General features: G+C 39.3%; 1 protein-coding gene across 2 annotated transcripts in view; it reads left to right on the top strand.

Moving 5' to 3' along the window:
* Positions 1–389: 389 nt before the first annotated feature.
* BTBD7 (BTB (POZ) domain containing 7) overlaps positions 390–21,161 on the top strand; it is a 32,098-nt gene continuing 11,326 nt past the window's right edge. For both annotated transcript variants that reach the window (XM_009878795.1, XM_009878794.1), the window contains exons 1-4: positions 390–471; positions 7,198–8,277; positions 19,031–19,239; positions 20,507–20,582. In XM_009878795.1, the coding sequence (XP_009877097.1) occupies positions 390–471; positions 7,198–8,277; positions 19,031–19,239; positions 20,507–20,582 (1,447 nt within the window). The remainder of the gene's footprint in view (positions 472–7,197; positions 8,278–19,030; positions 19,240–20,506; positions 20,583–21,161) is intronic.

The raw sequence follows: 21,161 nt of genomic DNA, 5'->3' as shown, positions 1-21,161 counted from the left end.
CAACTCCTACTTGAAGATTTCTTGGCTAAAAGTTCGATAGTCAACCTGTTCCTTGTTACAGTTTATCATACTGATTTTTGAATGTTTTGGAAAATTACAGATTATTTTGGAAAAAAATACTTTTGATCTCGGTTTAATTCTTCAAACATTTCCCAGATAACTTTTTATTTGAAGTTTTAATGTATGGAAATACTATATGCTGGAGACTGAATTTATTTTATCTGAATCATATAATACTTACTGAAATAAAAAATAAAGTAACTTGTTGGTGTTTTTGTTCTTCAGAAATGGAGGAACAGAATGCTGGACCTGGGACTGAAGATTTATAAAGGATTATGGGATTGTACATTGAAGAGCCAGCAGGCGGAATGCCTGAGTGACTGAAGAAGATGGGTGCTAATGCATCTAACTACCCTCACTCGTGTTCCCCAAGGGTAGGGGGAAATTCACAGGCACAACAGACATTCATAGGTAACTCTTCAGTTATCTTGTCACTTAGATAAATGACTTGCTGGATTGTTTATGCAGTGTATTTGATTTGCTTGCAGTAATGCTATGCAGAGCTTTTATTTTCTAGGTCACCAGTTTGAATCCATTCAAGCTCAATCGTGCATGACATTCAGTACTGTTCAGTATCTGTTTGGCCAATGCATGCAATGAGTTGATCTTCCACTTGCTAGTAAACAGATGCCAGGTTATTTCAATAAAGTCAAGGTTTTCTTGATAATTAAACCAAGCATGCTAGTTTTTCCAGTTCAAGACCAGTTGCTGTCTACCTTTGTTTACTCTTTTTCCTCAGATGTTTTGTGAAACTTTAGAGCATATAAAACTCTTTATCATCAGTATTCATTGTAGGGTTGGCATTGTGTCTAATAAGAGTGAATTAATTCCTTATTGCTGGAAGGGCCATCTCTGGTAATAAGCTTGTTAAAGTAACAAGCTATCTTGAAGACAACTTTTTCCCCTGCCCTTTTCCTGTTCCTGTAAATGGGCAATATGGGTGCTTATTGTCCTAACAGTAAGGACCTTGCTTAAATGAAAATGTGAGCTGGAGTTCCCTTAAGAAGTTATTTTCTTATTCCAGTCATAACTGGGGCAAGTATTACCTTTATGTGCTTTTCAGTCTAATGCAAAAAGACCTCAGTGTAGATCTGAGTACTGTCACACTATAAATAATAAATAGTTATGTGATGAATCTAAAAGAAGGCAGTTTTCAAAAGATAAATCTTGCTTTAAAAAATAACAACTGACAGCCTGGAGAATGATCTTAGCAGTAAATAGCATAAATACTTTATAAATGCTTTTCTCCTTTGTGCCTTAGCTTGTAACACTGAATAAATAGTTATTGATATTCAGTGTTACTTTTCTTAATCATCACTGAAAGCAGTGATATTCTTAGCAGAGTTAAAAATTACTTGCTTTGTAATTTTTCTCTTTTGTCTCAGCTTTTGTGACACTTCAGACTTTTGGACGTCTGAGTAGAGGACAGCCTGCAAACTGTTATGTGTGAAGAAGACCTGTTCTTTGGGCTAAAAATTCTGCATGTGCTGTCGTAGCATGTCAAGGAAGAACATGTAGTAATAACATCTTGGATATCTGTGCTGTAAAGTTCCCCTTAAGGCTTTATGTGTTTTCAGTGTATCATAACTAACAGTAATAAAAGGTTTGCCCTAATTTATATATGTACTTTCTAAAAATCACAGCGCAAAGGTTTTTATTACACATATTGGAGTTTATCTGCCTCTATATTGCAGAGTCTCAGAGTCCTGAGGGAATTGGATGAGGTAGTTGCCAAGCCACTCTCCATGATATTTTAAAAGTCATGGCAGTCGGGTGAGGTCCCTGGAAAAAGGGAAACACTACACACAGTTTAAAAATGGGTAGAAGGGGAGGACTCTGGGAACCACCGGCATGTCACCCTCACCTCTGTGCTTGGGAAGGTCATGGTACAGATCCTCCTAGAAGCTGTGCTAAGGCACGCAAGGGACAGGGAGGTGATCTGAAACAGTGAGCATGGCTTCATCAAGGTCAGGTCCTACCCGGCCAACCTAGTGACTTTCTGTGATGGAGTGACTACATCAATGGACAAGAGAAGAACTATGGATCTCCTTTGTCTGGACTTCTGCAAGGCCTATGACATGATTCCCACAACATCCTTCTATCTGAACTGGAGAGAGATGGATTTGATGGATGTACTGTTTGATGGATAAGAAATCGGTTGAATGGTTGCAGCCAGAGAGTAGTGGTCAAGGGTTTGATGACCAAATGGAGATATGTGTCAAATTGTGTCCCTCTGGGGTCCAGACTGGGACCGGTGCTAGTTAGCATCTTCAGAATGACATAGGCAGTGGGATTGAGTGCACCCTCAGCAAGTTTGCAGACTCAAGCTGAGTAGTGCAGTTGACACACCTGAGGGTTGGGATGTCATCCAGAGGGACCTGGACAGGCTTGCCAAGTGGGCCTGGGTGAATCTCGTAAGGTTCAGCAAGGTTGAGTGCAAGGTCCTGCACCTGGGTCAGGGCAATGCCTGGTATCAGTACAGGCTGGGGGATGAAGTGTTTGAGAATAGCCTTGCAGAGAAGGACTTGGGGGTGTCAGTGGGTGAAAAACTGAACATGAGACAGCAGTGTGCACTCACAGTTCCTAAAGGCAATTGCATCCTGGGCTGCATCAAACGAAGGGTAGCCAGCAGGTTGAGGGAGGTGATTCTCCCCCTCTACACCACTCTGGTGAGATCCCACCTACAGTACTCTGTCCAGTTCTGGAGTTCTCAGTGTAAGACATTGACCTGTAGGAGCAGATCCAGAGGAGGGCCACAAAAGTGGTCAGAGGACTGGAACATCTTTCCTGTGAAGAAAGATGGAGAGTGTTGGAGTTGTTCAGCCTGGAGAAAAGAAGGCTCCAGGGAGACCTTGTTGCAGCCTTTCAGTACTTTAAAGGGGGCCTACTGGAAAGATAGGAACAATCTTTCAGTCAGTTAGAGCATGGTGCTGCTAACACCAAGGTCACAGGTTCAATTCCTGTTCGGTTCCCATGTGTTGCCTGATCTAGTGGAGAGGCATCCCTGCCCAGGAGAGGGAGTTTGGATTAAATGATCTCTAAGGCCCCTTCCAACCTAGGCCATTCTGTGATTCTGTGATCTTTTTAGCATGGCCTGTTGCAATAGGACAAGTGATAATCTACACTAAAGGAGGGTAGATTCAGACTTGATAATCAAAGAGGAAATTTTTAACAATTAGGGTGGTAAAATACTGGAACAGGTTTCCCAGAGAGGTAGTAGAAGCCCTATTCCTGGCAACATTCAAGGTCAAATTGAACAAGGCTCAGAGCAACCTAATCTAGTTAAAGATGTCGCTGCTCACTGTAGGGAGGTTGGACTAGATGACTGTTAAAGGTCCCTTCCAACCCAACCCATTCTATGATTCTAAGGAAGAGAAACGGTTACAGACCTGAGAACAGGCAAAGCTGAAGAGTAGAGAGTTCCAAGAGATTCATTAAATTCCTTGTAATCTTTCTACTTGGTGTGTGGAAGGTTTTGTTGATGGTCTTCATTATTAAATGCAAAATAGAAACCCATTATGTCACAATAAATTCACAGATCCCCCTTACCTGTTGAAAACTGTCGTTGAGATTTTTTGAGGAAGGTCTAGAAAAGTGTGACTGTCTCAGGCATGGCAAATGAGTGTTCTGGTTAAAATTCTTGCTGAAATCTTCTGATGTTATGGTGACCCTTAGAGGAGTGTGCCGTCTTTATCACTCTCACGTTGTGGAGTTGGGCTCTTTCTCGTCTTGATTCTTGTTTGGATGATTGGTTTGTGTAGCTGTCTCAGTAGAAAACAGATGTATCCTAAAATCGATAGCTGAGCTTTAATCACATGTCTGAATAATGACATTTTACTGTTAAATCATCTGTAACATTTACTTGCTGTCCGAAAGTAGAACTGGAAATATAGGCACTAGAAGGATAATAGCTGCATAATATGTATTTAGTTGCCTTATTCCTGGAAACTGGATTCAAGCCTATGGGTTTGCTTTAGAAACACTGCTTTGCCATTAAGTGCTGCACCATGTTACCCAGCCTAGGCCATTCTGTGATTCTGTTACATTGTAAATGTATGATGAATATTAAAAGCTGAGAACTGATCTGGCAAAGCACAGTAGTTTCATAGGATGAGCTCCTGTTGTTAGTTGACATAATGCTGAATTTTATTACAGTTTTGGAAGAGAAGATTTATCAGTAAAATAATGCAGTGCTCTTAGCAAAGGCTTAACTAGTCATCTCCTTGTTGTTTTGTCTACAGCATTCGGGAGGAGGATTTCACACCATTTTCTAGGGTGGTACATCTGTTCAAGATGTTTGGTTTTAAATTGAACTTTATAATTAGATTTTAAAATGTGTGGGCATGCAGAGGACTAAGCAAATCCCATTATTCATTGTCAAGTGCCCAAGTAGTTTCTCTTGGCAGTCATCTGTTTCTTGTAAATATTTATCTTTTCGAAGCTAGATATGGTCTAGGGGCATGAGGTAACTGTTGCTTTTTAATGGCATTTAATAGTTTGGTGCCTTTTAGTGTAAAGTAGGCAATAAACTTGTATTTCCTACTTCTAATGCTACTGCCTCTATGAAGGAATACAGGCGGGTCAAAGAGGGACTCTTGGGAGGTCTTTGAGGGTCACAGAGCCACCAGCTGTTGTGTACTCAGAGGGTCTATGCCTCTGGCAAAAAGCAGTTGGGTGGTGGCACTTTGGTAGCAGCATTTCATGTTTGTAAGGGCTAACAGCACCATTTGCAGTAATTCTGAAGTTAAATCTTGCAAGTAGCTCAGGGAACACAAAGGTTTGAATGGTGTTTTATTATCTTGTGGTGATTCATCTGCAACTAATACCTTGCAGCAGCCTTCAGGGAAGAAAGAAATTGAGACTTGTGGCGTTCTAGTTTTTCTTTAGTGGAATGTAAGAGAATATTCTGCATACTCAAATTTGCCATTAGAATCCAAAATGCTTCAAACAGAAATGAGCTGGCATGTTCTCTTGGAGCAGAATCTGTCACTGTAGAGTCACCAAATTACAGTTGTACTTTTATTGTGAAATGTAATCAATACTCTTTAAATGGAGCAGAAATTCTCGGCTTGTCTTTATCAGCAGGAGACTGAATCTCTACTTTTCTATTGTAATACCTACTACAGCATATGGAAGGAATTTTTACGGTGGATTTTGCAGCACAACCTATTTGTCGAAGTTGTCTCGAGATTTGTTGAAGTTGTCTCAAGATAACTGCTTTTCTCTTCATTTAAATGGGTATTTTTTTAATGTCTTGAAATTTCAAGATGATTAATAAACCTGCCTTATCAAGCAAGATTTAATGTGGCATGGATAAAATGGTTACAGTCTTTCCTCAAAGGAAGCAAATGTCCTTCCCAAAGTTTTCACTCATAGATGAATCATAAAACCCTTGTGCTGCATGATTTGTGGGAGTTTTAATTAGCTTGACGAAAAAGCTAACATATAAGGTTACTTAGAATTATTGAAGCTTAAATAAAACAATGTACGGAAATCATAGATTGCTATGGTTGCTGCATTCTGAAATGCAACTTTGAATTGCTCCTTGTCTTTCAAAGTTCAAGAAATTCTTAGCTGAAATAACATGGTAACTAAAAGTGCTGTGTTTTGGCAGACTGACCCATAATATGACTGTCAAAATAGTGTAGCACGTTCGATATATATGAAATAAATAGAACTGTGAGAGAGCAGAGATAGAGCAAGTTAAAAATGTCCCTGAAAACTCTAATGGTTGGATATACTTTGCACTTAAAGATCCAAAAAAAGGCAACAAGTAGTGAAGCTACACAAGTGAAATGGAAACTTGTTAACCATTCCCAACAGAAAATAAGCAAATACCATTTCTGATGAACTCGCAACTGGTATTAATCTGTATACAATTTGCAAATGTTTTCTTCTGGATTCTTCTTTTATCTAGATGTAGTGACTGGGTTTGTGTACTTTTTTTCTCTTTTATTTTTTTCCTTTCCTGTCATGTCTGAGGTTCTTCACCATCTGGCTTACAGTGAAAATTCTGTATATAAAGTTAAGTTAGAAAATAACCCTTAAACGTGAGAGTCACGCTTCTGTTTTAACTATAGTTTTTAATTACTTTTTAATGAAAACTTCACTTACGTTTTCCATTACTTCTAGAAATGCAGGTTCTATATCTTCTTTTTCTTATTAAATCGCTGTCAGTGTTATGGTATAGGCAGCTAGACTCAAACTGACAATTGGGAAAGGTTCATTTAGCAGAACAGGTCAAGTATGTAATGCAGGTAATGTTGAGGGGAATCTTTCATTTCATGGCATGTTTTGGTTCATAACTTCCCTATAAATGATTTTTGAGGGGAAAAATAATTATATGTGTACTTTAGTTGTATAATGTTCTGTTCAAAGGACATATTTAATAATACATTGAAATATACATTCTCCATATTCTTCTAAATGGTGTGTACACACAAATTACCACCTATGATTCTGTGGGAAGGAGTACGTTTTATGTGTTTGACTTTTGGCAGTACGTGATTATCATATGACAGAATTTTTTCTTTCTTGTTAAATTTGCATTGAAAACTAATTCATTATCCTCAGTTTCCCTGAGTGTGTTGGTGGTGTGTTCTCTTCTTTCTTTTTCTCTTGTGACTGTGATAACTGCCTGATGCCAGGTATGCTTTTCATGTTGAAATGACACTGTGCTGGAAGAACAGAATTTGGAAAGCACTTTGAGCGGGAAGGAGGGAGGTTCTACTATTTCACTGAGATCATACAAGTTTTTAAAAAGGCTATGTTTTTCATTTCCTATAGTTAGTATAAAAAAATAAAAAATAATACTTGTAATGTTGTGACCACAGAGTTCTCCTCCTCCTCTAGGTAAGTGTGCCGTGTGCTACAGAGCTGCATCAGCTGGCACTGCTTCGGTCTTGAAACTGAGTACATATAAGGAAGGGGAAAAAAAGCATAAGCTTTATAGATTCAAAAATATTATCCTTATTCTTAATGGCAAGAAAAAAACTAAAGGTTTACAAGTTGTTGAATTATTTGGTCTGAGGAGGAGGAAAAACTAATTGCAGAGGCCTCTGTGGACTGTTTGGGTGTTGTGGATCTCCCTTTTAAACTTAAAGAATAAATGTGTTCAATTTTCTGTTTTGCTTTCAGGGACATCATCCTACTCTCATCAAGGTTATGGCTGTGAATCGAAGCTGTATAGCCTTGACCACAGCCATGAGAAACCTCAAGACAAGAAAAAGAAAACCTCTGGCCTTGCCACCCTCAAAAAGAAATTCATTAAGCGTCGGAAGTCTAGCCGATCTGCTGATCATGCCAAGCAGATGCGCGAGCTCCTCTCAGGCTGGGATGTCAGAGATGTTAATGCATTGGTAGAAGAGTATGAAGGGACGTCAGCCTTAAAGGAACTTTATCTGCAAGCTAATTTGGCAAGACCAGAAGCCAGGACACTACAAAAAGACATGGCTGAACTTTATCAGTACAAATATTGTACCGATGTAGACTTAATATTTCAAGAAACTTGTTTTCCTGTGCATCGTGCGATATTGGCAGCAAGGTGTCCGTTTTTTAAGACTCTGCTTTCTTCCTCACCAGAGTATGGGGCAGAAATAATAATGGATATTAACACAGCTGGCATAGACATGCCTATGTTTTCTGCTTTGTTACACTACCTTTATACGGGCGAGTTTGGAATGGAGGATTCAAGATTCCAAAACGTTGATATTCTTGTGCAGCTTAGTGAAGAATTTGGAACGCCGAATTCCTTAGATGTTGACATGCGTGCACTGTTTGACTACATGTGCTACTACGATGTGGTTCTTAGCTTTTCATCCAACTCTGACTTAGTTGAAACTTTTGGTGGAAGTCAGAACTGTCCCGATGAAGAGCTCAGAGCTCACAAAGCTATTATTTCATCACGATCTCCATTTTTTCGTCACTTGCTGCAGAGAAGGATACGAACTGGTGAAGAAATCACAGACCGAACTCTACGAACTCCAACTAGAATTATACTGGATGAATCTATCATACCAAAAAAATATGCTAAGGTCATTTTGAACTGTATGTATACAGACGTGGTGGACCTCTCAGTTTTGCACTCCAGCCCTTCAGTGGGCAGTTTAAGTGAAGTTCAGGCTCTTGTAGCAGGAAAACTAAACATGACTAGGGCTGAAGAAGCTATGGAGCTTTATCACATAGCACTGTTCTTGGAGTTTAACATGCTTGCACAAGGTATGTAATACTGTCCTTGCTGTAGAATATATAACCTTTTTAGAGCAATTTTTCAGCTCTTTTGCAGTGTAAGTATGCCAATTGAGGCTTGCTGTCAGCAGCTAAAAATTCCTATAAGAAAAATAATTGATTTTCTATCTGTACATTAGAGATAATGCATCTATGGTTTCTAGGGAGAGAAGAAATGCCATGTGAGAGCTTTTAACTCTATTACATCTCATTAGTGAAGCATGCTGTTTGTGTCAAATATGTGTAACTGTTTAATATTTCTGATCTTTATGTACTTCCACACACAATCCCATTTTTTATGTGTAAATGACAGGGGTGAGATAGAAGATATTCCTGTGGAGAGAAGGAAATATGTAGACTTGTTATGAAGTGTCCCTATATGTTAACAAGGCTGTATACTTGAGTGATTATATATGTCAAAGGGAGTACACCAGGCCTGCAAGCTTGCTATTGGAAGATAAATTTAAACAGTTTATTTTTACTAGTGCTAAGGCTTTAATATCTATTTCTTGACATACTGCCTCTGCCTTCAGTTCTGTGAGTGATTTCTGACTTACAGTTTAGAAAGTTTAACTTCTGTCCATTCTTTCTGAAGGTCACTCAGAACTTGATACCACACTTAGTGCACATGAAGGCTGGCCAGGGTTACGGCAGCCTCAGGTGAAGTGTTGGAGCACTGACCAGTGAACAGGACCTCTTGTAGTGGGAGGAGCTTTGCCTGCTGCTTTGTCTGTTGGTGTTTGAACTGTTTAGTTACTATATTATATATAATGGGCTATGGCAGTTGCTTCAGGCCTTGCTGGTGGGGGATAAGACTTTTACTTTAGAGACAAGAAATTGAGAATGGAATTCACTGAGATATCAGCAATGTGATTTGTTTAAGCTAGGTTTTGGGGTTTGTGTTTCTGGGGTATTTTTTGAGAAAATAACTGTAACTTCTAAATATGAAATGAAATTTGACAGGATTGAAATCTTTATAATACAAACTATCAAGTAGACTTCAGTAAAATAAAAAACTTTTTAAGGAGTGAGCAGGAAAAAGCAGGTATAAGCACTGCAGAAAAAGATCTATCCTATGAGTTCACCTGATAGTTATATCAAACTGTGAGTGATAAAGATATTGAAAACTAATCGGATCTATTGTATCTTCTGTAGAGGATAGTATTAGGACACTAATTTCCAGATAATGCTGAAAATTGAAATAATCCTACTGCAGTAAAACTGACAGAAAACAAAGGAGATTAATTTTCTGAGGTATGCTGCCACAGGAATGTGACTGAGATTCTTAAGCTCAGAATCATTGAATTGTAGAGCAGTTCAGAAGAGCAACCTCAGAATATGATCTGGTCCAAATTTTTGTGGTAAGGAGAGCCTGGAATACTGTACTGAGGTCCCCCCAAGCCTTCTCTTCTCCAGAGAGAAAAGACCTAACTCCTTCAGTGTTTCCTTGTAGGCTAGGTTCTCCCGCCCTTTGATTATCTTTGTGGCAATCCTTTGGACCCTGTCCGATCTGTCTGCATCTTTTTTACTTTTGTTGTTTTTACACTCTAAGTATACCTAGAAACTTAATGTTCAATGGAGTGAACAAGTTGCAAAAAGTTTTACTGTAGTTGAACTGCAGTGTTAAATTAATTTCTTGACAATATTAACAAGTTAATAGTACTTGAGAACAGTACAACTCAATAGCTGAAAGCAAGAAGGGAAAATGAGTTGAAATTAAAAAGGTGATATAACGGTACAGTTTCTTGGTTTTGGTGCAAGTGCTAGAAGGATGTAGTGTACTCAGGGAATACTAATGAGGGAATTAAACTGTGAATAAAGCCCTCAGTAAGACTGAATAATTACGCACAGTTTCATAAATGAACAGGGTGTAATTCTTTCCTTCAGATCGGAAGCCTGAACTGGAACAACTGTGATCTGGAGGTGCTCTGGTAAAGCAGTGCAAGTTATATCGAAGCAGATAAACAATGATAGAGGACTTCAAAGGGAAACTTAGGCCACCATATAGATAGGAAGATAGCTTTTGGGTTTTACGTGTTAGTAAATACTGAAAAACAGAACTGATGCTTTATTTGATGCTGAGTATTATTATTTCTGCTCGCTTTAAGTTGAGTGTGTTTGGATCACTGAGTCCTAAACTGGCACTCTTCAGTAATGCACTACAGACCAGTGCTGCTTTGGAATATGTATTTATGAGCCAGTGGTAACAAGATCTTCACTTTAACGTGGAGGTTTTCCCCCAACACTGCCTCCAGGGAAAGGAGAATAGAGGCGGCAGCAGGAGCTGCCGTGGGTGTGCAGGCCCTCAGCAGCAGGCTCCGGTGTCTGGAACCAGCAAGTGCAGCAGTGCAGGCTCAGTCCTGGTGGCCCTCTGGATGAACCAGGGCTGTAGCATTTTGGGGATGGTCACTGGGAGGAGTTAGAGGGATGCAGTGGTCTTCAGAGGTTGTTTCTTCTTTCCCTGGTAAATCTGTGTCTACCTACAAAAGTGGTGTGAGGGGCAGAGAGGTTGTTATACATAGAGAAGTGCAGTAATATCAAGTAAGGGTTGAAATGTATTATATTATCCGATAATTGTAAATGTAAACTTGATACCCCTTCGGATACTGAAATTCTAGATGTTAACTTGAGCTTATTAGGATTTTCCAAATTGATGCTGTGTTCCCTAGCTACAGGAGAAAGCAGTAAGCAGGCTGTAGAAAATCTATATATGCTAGTGAAGTCATTATCTAGCAGTTTCATCCTTAATTTGCTGGGTTCATGTTTGGTCATTGGTACTGTGCTAGCACTGAAGAATTGTTCAGGTGTGATGTTATAATTGAAATAAAAATTAAGCTTACTTGATCAGGGAAAACTACATGCCTACATTTGAATAACAGATCACTTAATAAAGTATAAGCTTTAGTAGTGACCAGCATTCTTGTTTTGGCACTTAACCGCATTACTTTGTCCTCCCTTATTGTAGTACTTAACGTGAGGTAGGTAAGGGATCTTCATTTTAGTAGCGTCCCTCCCATTCCCTGGTTTCACAGCTAGCGTCCTGCTGTGCTGCAAGCTCTCACTGAAACATCTGACTTCTAGATGTTATGCAGAGCGATGTTAGAAGAGGCAGCATTGCGTAGGTGTTGGACACCGCTGCACAGGCAATTCTCATGAAATCTCTTAGCTTCGTCCTTTGATGGCATTTCTCTACTCTGTTGTGCTGCAGGTGTCCAGTTTTCCCCAAGTTTTCACCAGTCTCATCAGTTGGCTTTTGCAGTAGCTTCTGTCTTAAGTTTCTTCTTCAGATTTCCACACCCTCTGGTTCAGCTTTTTTGATTCAGTTCACTCATGCTAGCCAATTGCAAACTTGCTAAAGCTTGTCTCCCTGGTTTCATGGAAAATATTTTGGGCTCATTATAAGTCTGGATATGCTTTCCAGCTAGTTTTTCTCACTTTTACTGAGTTTTGGCTGGATATTTGAAACTGAGTGTCAAGTGAAGTTGATGTATTTTAAAGCTTCTGATCAACTGTTTTTATTTTCAACAGATTTTAGTTTGATTTGTCTTCAGGGACCTTTCTAAGTATCCAGATGTAATTTTTCTTCGGTTTCAGCAGATGATTCAGCTTTGAATCATTCCATGGAAATCTTCCTAACACAGTGATACTCCTTTTTCTGATTCTTGTATTTTAATAGATAGTTTCCCTGTGATGAAGTCAGTGTTATTATGGGTACGTGCTATGAGTTTTTACTGTCCAAGCAAAGCAAGACCACCTTACTAGAACTTACTCTGCCTTCAGCTTGATTTGTTTCAGCTGGTGATTGTAACATCTTCCAAGAGAGACTGAATTGGATCTTTGAATAAATAATTTGAATAAATGAACTAATCAGCAAGCGTATCTCATCTACAGAGCTGATCATACTGAAACCCATTTGTACCTAATAGGACTGAGACTACTGCTGGGGATGCTGCAGTATTGGCTGTCAAAAAGTGAAGCCCTTTACTGCTTTCACAGAGGCTGTGAGGATTAGAGCCCTCTTCAGGAGTTTCACACACACCCCTTAGTGCTCTGCCTGCTTGTTTTTGAACTTTCCTCTTGCTTTTGTGCCTTCGTGCTGCCTTGCTCTGTCAGCCGTACTGGTGCGATCAAAGATCAGGTTTAAATGCACTGACCCATTCCTTTTCTGTAGCACAGATTAAAATCACATTAGTTCCCTGGCCCTGCTCATCATGCGTTGTTAAAGTAATGCCACCTTCCAGTCTTTCTGCACTGCCACATCTGCTGCAGAAGAAGTTTAACATGAGGTATCTTGATTTTACTAGATAGCTATATTAAATACATTAATCCTTTTCTGCTTCTTGGCCCTGTTGCTTACTGTCATGAATGGCCTCACTGAGGTAGTGGTACAGTATGTTTTTCTGTCACGGGTTTTTGGACACTGGGACCCTATGAAACAGTTTTGCCTGGGAATCTTTTCTGTCTGATTCTAAAAAGTCTTTAAAGTAAAATTGACAAAGAGTAACTTACTTTCAGACTTCTTGCTTTCCTTTTATTTTTATCTGTTGACTCTACCCTTGACAAGAATAAAAACTAAGAAACTTTGTTTTAAAGCCATATTCAGTAGCGCAGCCTTTGATCTAGAGGCAGATATTGCCTGACATCAAAAGTACTCTTGATCTCAGCAGGACTGAAACCGAAATGCCAGGAAGCCCAGAGTAGCTATTTTAAATACACACAAATGTATCGTGAGAAGATTAGAGAAAGTGTGTCATTTATGTATCAGTGCAGTAGTAATGCACAAAGGAACTAGTCTGGCACTTATAACTTTAATATAAATTGAGTATGATTTAAGTAAATATGAACAGAAATCTGACCATACAATGATTCACTTATACTCAAGCCTGAAGTGATTGCTTAGATTTTATATTATGAAGAGGAAGACTGGAGAAAGCAGAAAGTGGAAAGGATCTTCCTTAGAGCAAGGACATGCAAGGATAAAGAATTTGGCTGAGTTGTGCAACTGGACACATAAAATTTGTCTGCAGTGTCATAGTTTGCAGAGAACAGATCTGGTCACCGTTTTCAGGTTTTCCTTTCAGCCAGCTGCCCGGGAAGTACACGGCTTACGTGTGGAACAGCGATGGCTGGTGCCGATCTCTCTAAACATCAGCTCTTCCTCCCTTAGCCCCTCATTGTTCCCATGTTAAGTTATTCCCTCTGATTTTTGGCAGCTTTTTTTTTTTTTCTGACCCGTGACTATTTTCTGGTTAAGCTGGCTGAGCTATGGGCTGCCTGCCTCTAGTGCTGAAGCCCAGTCAAGGACTGTGTTCGACTGGTGGATGCAAGAAGCCAAAGATGTAGATGCAGATTTCAGGCTTCCTAAATTCAACCATTTGCATGTGACAGAAACAGAAGAGTAATTTAATTTTAATTGTTTGTGAGAGAAGACATTAAAGAGCTTTTATAACGAATATTGAATGCTTTAAATGTGTAACAATCACTTTGCATTTCTGTCTGAACTTACAATTTCAAAAATCCAGCTGTTAGTATCATAGAATGTTTAACGATTTTTTAACTGCCATATCATAAATGAAAATATTTAAAAATAACACAAGTTGCATTGTTTTCTTCTGATTCCTTAGTTTAGTATAGCAAATGGCTGGATAATATTCTGTGTTGGATTTGATACAACTTAGAGTTTACACTGTGGAAGGATGGCATAATGCAAAATGCTGCCTGACTTAACCTTCAGATCATGTTTTGTTTTCACTTTAACGGTTTACCCAAAGTGCTATAAAATTGCCACCTTTGTATTTGAATAAGGAAAAAAATAAAATAAGTGGAACAACACAATAGAAAACTGTGTACTTTAACAGTGCCATAATAGCTGTACACTTTGAATTCAGCCTTTCAAGGATGAGAGTACGTGGACATTTTAAATTTTTGTGCTTATGAAGGTCAGCAGAGAGATTAAAAATAGCTAAAAAGAAGTGCTGAACTTAGCAGTAGAGTTCAGCAGTGTTTGACCGGTAGTGCCCATTGAACCATTTTTTATCTCCAGTGTGCTACATAGGTCTTGGGGTTTTTTGATGCAGAACATTCACATAGGTTTGCACCTTCACATGACCAAAACTTGAGTGCTTCAGAGTTATCAAATGTAGAACATAAGGCACGTGCAAGTCACAGGCTCAGTATCAGCTAACTATTCATTTATTCTCCTTCTAAAGTTGTGAGTTCGTGTTGTTGTTTTGTGGATTTTTTAAAACAATTTGGGGAGAAGACAGAAAAGAGAAGCACTAAAAAACTTCAAGAAGCTACAAACCTGTAGTATTCAAGACAGAAATTACTGTGCTGCCAGGAGGCAATAAATATTAATAAACTGGGAAAGTGAGGCTGCATCCAGAAGATGGATGTTGAACAAGATCCCTGGTGCACAATACAGTTGTAGGAAAGTAGAGGTTGTTGCAGTTGCTGCTTATGTGATAACCAGTTAAAAAGCTGTACTTTCCTGTTTGTACTAAGTTTCCTGACTAACTGTTGCTGTTCTTGTAACTGATGCTTTGCCTGCTGCTGTAGTGAAGCTAAATTCCTATTGCTGTGTCTCTCAAGTTGTATGAGGTGACTGGAATTTGACTTTGATTGTTGTAGCTTCCTCTTTGCCTTTCTCTTCCTATCAGAAGCTCAGTTAGAGCAGCAAGGGTGCTCATGGATGGGTAAGACGAGCATCTCTAGAACTTCCAAGCGTGTTGCAGTTCAGACAGACTACAAGTCAAACCTCTGAACTGATGTCTACATGCCAGCAGGTTCAAAATGTATGGTTCCAGATTGCCGGCATGGTCTCTCCTGATGCAACAAACTTGAGAAAACATTGAATAACTTCTAGGCTCAAACTCAGTGTTAAGATAAATTCTTATTACTTTTTTTCTTAGCTCCACTGGTTTGCATAAGTTTAGGGGAAAGGTCTCTGCCACAGAATGTCTTAAATCAAGCTAAAAATTTTATAGCAAAAACTTGGCTTAATTCCGCTTTCCCTAACTGTTGAAGGCAATTTGTCTTTAGTAGGTCTGTTCGTAGGTCTGTCTTGATAAAATCCCAGGCTACTAGCTAGCATGCTAAACATGGGCTCAGGCAGTTTGTTTGGAAGGGCCGTGGAATTACATTTAAGAGAAAACCGGGGAAGCAGAAGGGACTTGTTTGTAGGCAGGTCCTGTTAGTATCCAGCAAAAGGAGTGCATGGAGCAGCCTCATTTGTTGAAAATGTTCTAGTTATCTTTCATTTCTTTGTTGAATCTCTGGAAGATACTAATGGTCACAGGAGCTTGTGGTAGAGCTCTTTGGGACTCTGCAAGTGGGTCTTGGAAAGGCTTTTGGCAGCTGAATGTTATAACATAGTATTCATTGGAGGAAAATGCGCTGTTCCGCTGTGAATAACAACACTGTGGCTATTAGATGACTGCTGCTTTTGCCAAGTGGCTGATTGTTAAAGCAAAAAAGAACTTCTGCCAAAGAAGAAAAGAAACTAGATTCCTTCCATGGCTAGAGAATTGGATTGCCCTGTTTTATTTAGATGTTCACAAAACACTTCAATTATTACCTTATGCTTACTTCGGAAGAAATACTTTTAATAATACCACAGTTCTGACACACTGCTAAAATTACTTGGGAAAGAACTGTTTCATTTGCCAGGCATCCTAAATAAGCTTTTCAGTTGATGATGTCATATTATGGTAGTTGTGCAATAATTGGACTTGACAGAAGATCCGAGACGGATGCTTTGTTTCTATAAATCAGTGTTGCTCAGATCTTTGGAGCTGCATTTCTCACAGGAATGTAGTTTAAGTCTTTGCAGGGGGCTGATATGCTTATTGTTTCAAAAATAAATGTCAGATGAAATGCTGTGAATGGCATTCAGTTTGAGGTAAGTCTCTTTGCTCCTACAGTTTGAGTTTCCTCGTGCCTGTTGTCAGTAAGTGGGTTTACGTACTGCCTTTGAAGTAGAGCAGTCCTTACGTGTAATCTTTAGGGTTCAGGGCGATGTAATCACCTGCTGAAGTCAGCTTGCATACAGACAGAATAACTGCATGCAAAAAAGTTGTGTTAGGATTTCACAGGGTAACACTCGACACAATACAACTAATGACCCTTAAAAAATTGTTTCAAAGGACTGTGTTCCTTGTTCAGGGAATCACACTCCTCTTTTAAGCATACTGCAGCTGGTCATGATTAACTTGCATTTGCTATGCCAGGTTTGCTGCTAGCTTAACATCTTCCTTTTTTGAGCCCAAAAGAAAATAGGGACTTGCATGACATTTTAAGAATTTGGAATGAGGTTTATCCTTCAGGCTTCTGGGGAACTTCGCTGTCTAGAGTTTCTTAACCTTGTACCAAAACCCAAGGAGTATATTTCAGAGCAGTTCTCATCCTCTGCTCTCATCTGTACCAGCGCTAATTGGGATGATGTTCTATGTGCCTCCAACCAATTTTTGTTTCATGTTCATTGCTCGCTTGAGGCGAGTCCTCACCAGGCAGGTTAGAGGACAGTACCTGTAGTAAGGCATCTGGTCTTCCTTGTAGTAATAGTAATTTGTAACCCATTGGTAACAGGCACCTCTAAGAAGTGCCATATTTCTTCAGTAATGGCAAAGGACGAAGCAGGTACGTTGAAACGTGACTCAGTGTTTACTCCTTTGCCAAAAGCCGGTGGAGAGTCTAAGTTGGGATGAATCATGCAACACCGTCTTTACACGTTTCTGAATGACGCATTCTGCTTTTGCTAGACCGTCTGTCAGTGGTTGCATGGATACAGTCTTCTTTTTCTCAGGTGAATCAAGCATGTGAAAAACAAATCATCCAAGTGCTTGCTGAGGGAAGCTTGGTTTAAGTATGAACTGATGTAAAATTTATTACTGTTTGGAGAGACAGGCATTATTCTCAAATTCCTTTACAAAATAAATAAAAACTCTTTCCAAAACTGCATATACATTCAGACATATTGCTGAAATTTGCTGCAAACATTCTTACTGGGCATTGGCTGTGTTTATTATATTCACTGTATTTTTTTTTATACTTTCGTTTAGAAAACTTTAATAGTGGAATATTGTTCTCGTATTTAACGTGCTGGTTTTTTATACTATTCAGTAGAAATATGTGTGTTTTATAGGACAGGCAAGTTTGTAACTTGCCTCATGTTTAAACTCTTACTTCCTAATACCTTCTTCTTCTTTACCTTATTAAGTTTCCCTTATCAGTGACTTTGCTCCTAAGTGGTAGTTTCTTTGATAGATACCCTTCTATTTGAAGTAGCATGTGCAGTTATCCTTCATGTTATTAGTTGCAACAGAAATTAAGTAAATGCTTATATTCTGTATGGTGGCTTATGTAGAAAAGTAGTATTTTTCTTTTAATTTTGTTAGTTGCAACCAGTTAAAAAATACATAGCATCAAGAGAGCCTTTTTGACCTTCATCTTGACAAACGTCAAGATCACCATGCCAAACAGTTTCCTACCCAGCTTAGTCCAACTTCAACAACTGTTGAAGTTTAGTTTTTAAATATTCTTGAAACTGAAAGAAAAAATATGGATAAAAAATAAAATAATTGCAGCGTAAGCATCCTGCTCTGAACTGCCTGGGGACCACTCATGGGCACAAGCACAACTGTAATTCTGTGGCTGTAGTGGGTTGAAACTGGAATGTATAATTCTGTAAGAGCTTTTTTTTTTCCTTTCCCTTAAATTGGTATCCTTATAGTACAAATAGAAATAGTGTTCTGTGTATATGTAAACCAGATGTACAAGTGAAATCAGCAAAGCGCTTTGGAGAGTTCAAGTTATCAACATTGTGGTCCTGTCTGGTCTTAACTCAGTAACCCCAAGTACCCATGTTTTCAGACCTCCCTCATTTCTTCCAAATCTACTTCATTTCCCTTCAAGAGACTTAAAATAACCCCTGTCTCTTCCTCAGAAGACATGCACTCTGTGGAAGAGTAAATCCTGCTGTGAAAGATTAAATCCTAATGCAGCAATGGGTGCGAAGAAACTGCAGCAGCCTCTCCACGAGTCGGAACACCTGCCTTTGGGCGCTTTACTTTTTGCTTCCCTAGCAGAGAGGGTGCTCCCTGTCCTGGCACCCTCTGTGCCTTGCTGGATCTGGAGGCCGGGGTGATGGCCTGAGCAACCAACTGCTGCTTTCTGCCTTCTCTCAGAGTCAGAAAATGCTGCTTTGCTGCCCTCGTCCTGTGCCGAGTAGCTGAGTACCGGCAGTGCGTCGCAGCTCTTGTTTCCGCTCAGCTGAAGGGCTGTCTCGGGAGGGTCGATGGGCAAAGCGATACGGGTGGGAATCTCGCCTCTGTTCCAGTTTAGGGGCTTCTGCTAATCTGCTGCAACCAACAGTGACTCAACGTGGATCTGCATTTAAACACATCTAGCGCATTTAAAATGTGTTAAACAGTCAGGTAATGTGTATGAACCCAAGGAAGTTCCCGTAGGGCTGCACCAGCTTTCCAGTTGATCATCAGTATGTGCCAGCAGACATATTTCATGTGCCTTTAAGAGGTAAATGACTGTATAGCTGGAATCCTAAATCACAGTTACATTTATTATACTTTTAGTCAGAATTTAACCCTGTTTGCAACCTTAGTCTGTAGAGTCCTTCTGGTTTTACTCTCACTGGGAGTTCTGTAATCCTGTTCAGCCGTGTGTAGTATTCCTTCAGGATCAAAGCGCCTCTGTAACAACATCATTGGTTGTTGCTTTTGTTTCCTAGGCTGTGAAGATATTATTGCGGAGAGCATCTCGCTAGACACTTTAATTGCCATTCTGAAGTGGAGCTCTCAGCCGTACGGTTCCAAGTGGGTCCATCGCCAAGCGCTGCATTTCCTCTGTGAGGAGTTTACCCAGGTCATGACCTCAGACGTCTTCTACGAGCTCAGCAAGGACCACCTGCTCACAGCCATCCAGTCCGACTATTTGCAGGTAGCCTGCAGGGCAGGGCACGACTGCTCCTGCTGGAAGCAGGATTTGTTATACCATTGCTAAAAGCACTGCGGAGTGGCTCGTTTTAAACTGTAGGCAAGAGCTTAGAAGCCTAATAACAGTTTGGAAATGGCTCCAAATTATTTTAAATGAAGCGTTTCTGAACCTGACACGTCTCACATGTTTAAGTGTTTTACAAAATTATGTGGTGGCTGTAGCTTTCTGTAGCACTGTACATCCTACTTGGGGCAGTGGGAGCTAATAAACTAATAATCATTCAGAAGAGTTAATTTTTTGAGGGGGAGATATAAAAATAGCTTTTTTGACAAGTATTGCAGAATTTATTTTTGTGTGTGTGTGATTTCAGTGGTTGTGTGGTTTTAGGGAGAGGAAACCATACTGACTAATAGAAGACTAGTGCATTTTTGCTGCCATTTCTCTTCAGGGAAGATATCTTTATGATGATGACTAGCCTTTTATAGCGTAAAGGTGACTGGATTGTTGTCGTTTTTTAAATTGTATCCATCCCAATCTTACTTTTTAAAAAAAATATAAAGTGTTAGAGATTAAAGTTTGTGGGTTTTTTAATTTATTTACTTTAAGCACTTCAGGAATTATAGTAACAGTACTGTTGATCTTCTATGATAGTGTATATTATGACTAAATATCCTACCCTGGTTTTTAAGAAATTACACAGGAATTTAAATTTTTCAGTATGTGATGTTTACCTCTAAAAATGTTGAGTGGTTAGCACATACATATAGGTATGTACAAAGCAAAGGGTTTTTTGTTTATAGTATTATTGCAAATCTTTCTCCTCACCTAGATTATAATTTAGTTGGTTTGATTATTTTCATAACTTTCTAGGCTGTGCAGATGCAGAATTTGTGATGTTAAACAAGAGATCCAAACATCTGGTATTAGAACTGCCCCTTTTAATTAATTTCAATAATTCAAATTTAATATCTAAGGTTTTAGACTAGACAAATTTTTTCCCTCTGTAGAAATTTTCTCCTCCTCTTCCTAGGGATTCAGTAAGTGACATGAATCTACAAATTATGGTGGTGGTATACCAGTAGTACTACATTAAAATTTTGAAGAAGTGATATAGCAGATCATGAAGTACAAATGCTTAGTTCAGTCTTGGTACAACTGTGTTTCTTTATAGCTGTAAAAGGCCTGTGTGTATGCTATTTTTTTATTTATTGATGTGACATTAAACTAAGCATTGTTAATTTTCTGATTGTTAACTTCCTGTTTCTACCAGGCAAGTGAACAAGATATTCTTAAATATCTGATTAAGTGGGGAGAGCACCAGTTGATGAAGAGAATAGCAGATCGGGGTAAGAATCTTTTAAACCACACAGGACTAAATCAAATAAACCAAAATGTATGGAAGTTCTTCTTTGTGGGTAGTCTGTAACACAAGGAAATTTTATCTACTTGGTTCATAGTGTGGTCAAAACTAAGAAAATGCACTTTTTTTTTTAAAAGAAGCTTTTGTTCTCTAAAAAATGAGAACACAGGCATTCTGAGGGAGCTGGGATTGTTCAGCCTCAAGGAGAAAAGGCTTAGGGAAGATCTTAGCTAAGTTTGTAAATACCTAATGGCAGAAAGCAAGGAAAATAGAGCCACCTGCTTCTCTTGGCACCCACGACACAGTGAGAGACAGTAAGATATCAACAGAAATACAGGAAATCTTGTTTAAACACAAGGAACAGTGAAGACAGTCTGACCCTGGGATAGGTTGCCCAGATGAGATATGGGGTCTCTATCCTTGGAGGTGTTCAAAACCCAGCTGGATGTAGTAGTCCACCGTGTCTGGGGAGGTGTGGGGAAAGGGTGATGGTTGTTGCCTGATCAGACTTCTAGAGGTCCTTTCAACTTCTACAGTTGTCTGGTTTTTAAATCTGGTTGACTTT

The sequence above is a fragment of the Apaloderma vittatum genome, unplaced genomic scaffold, assembly GCF_000703405.1.
Source record: "Apaloderma vittatum isolate BGI_N311 unplaced genomic scaffold, ASM70340v1 scaffold1961, whole genome shotgun sequence".
Lineage (NCBI taxonomy): Eukaryota > Metazoa > Chordata > Aves > Trogoniformes > Trogonidae > Apaloderma > Apaloderma vittatum.
The sequence above is the reverse complement of the archived record's forward strand: the minus strand, read 5'-3'. Positions and strand labels throughout refer to the sequence as shown.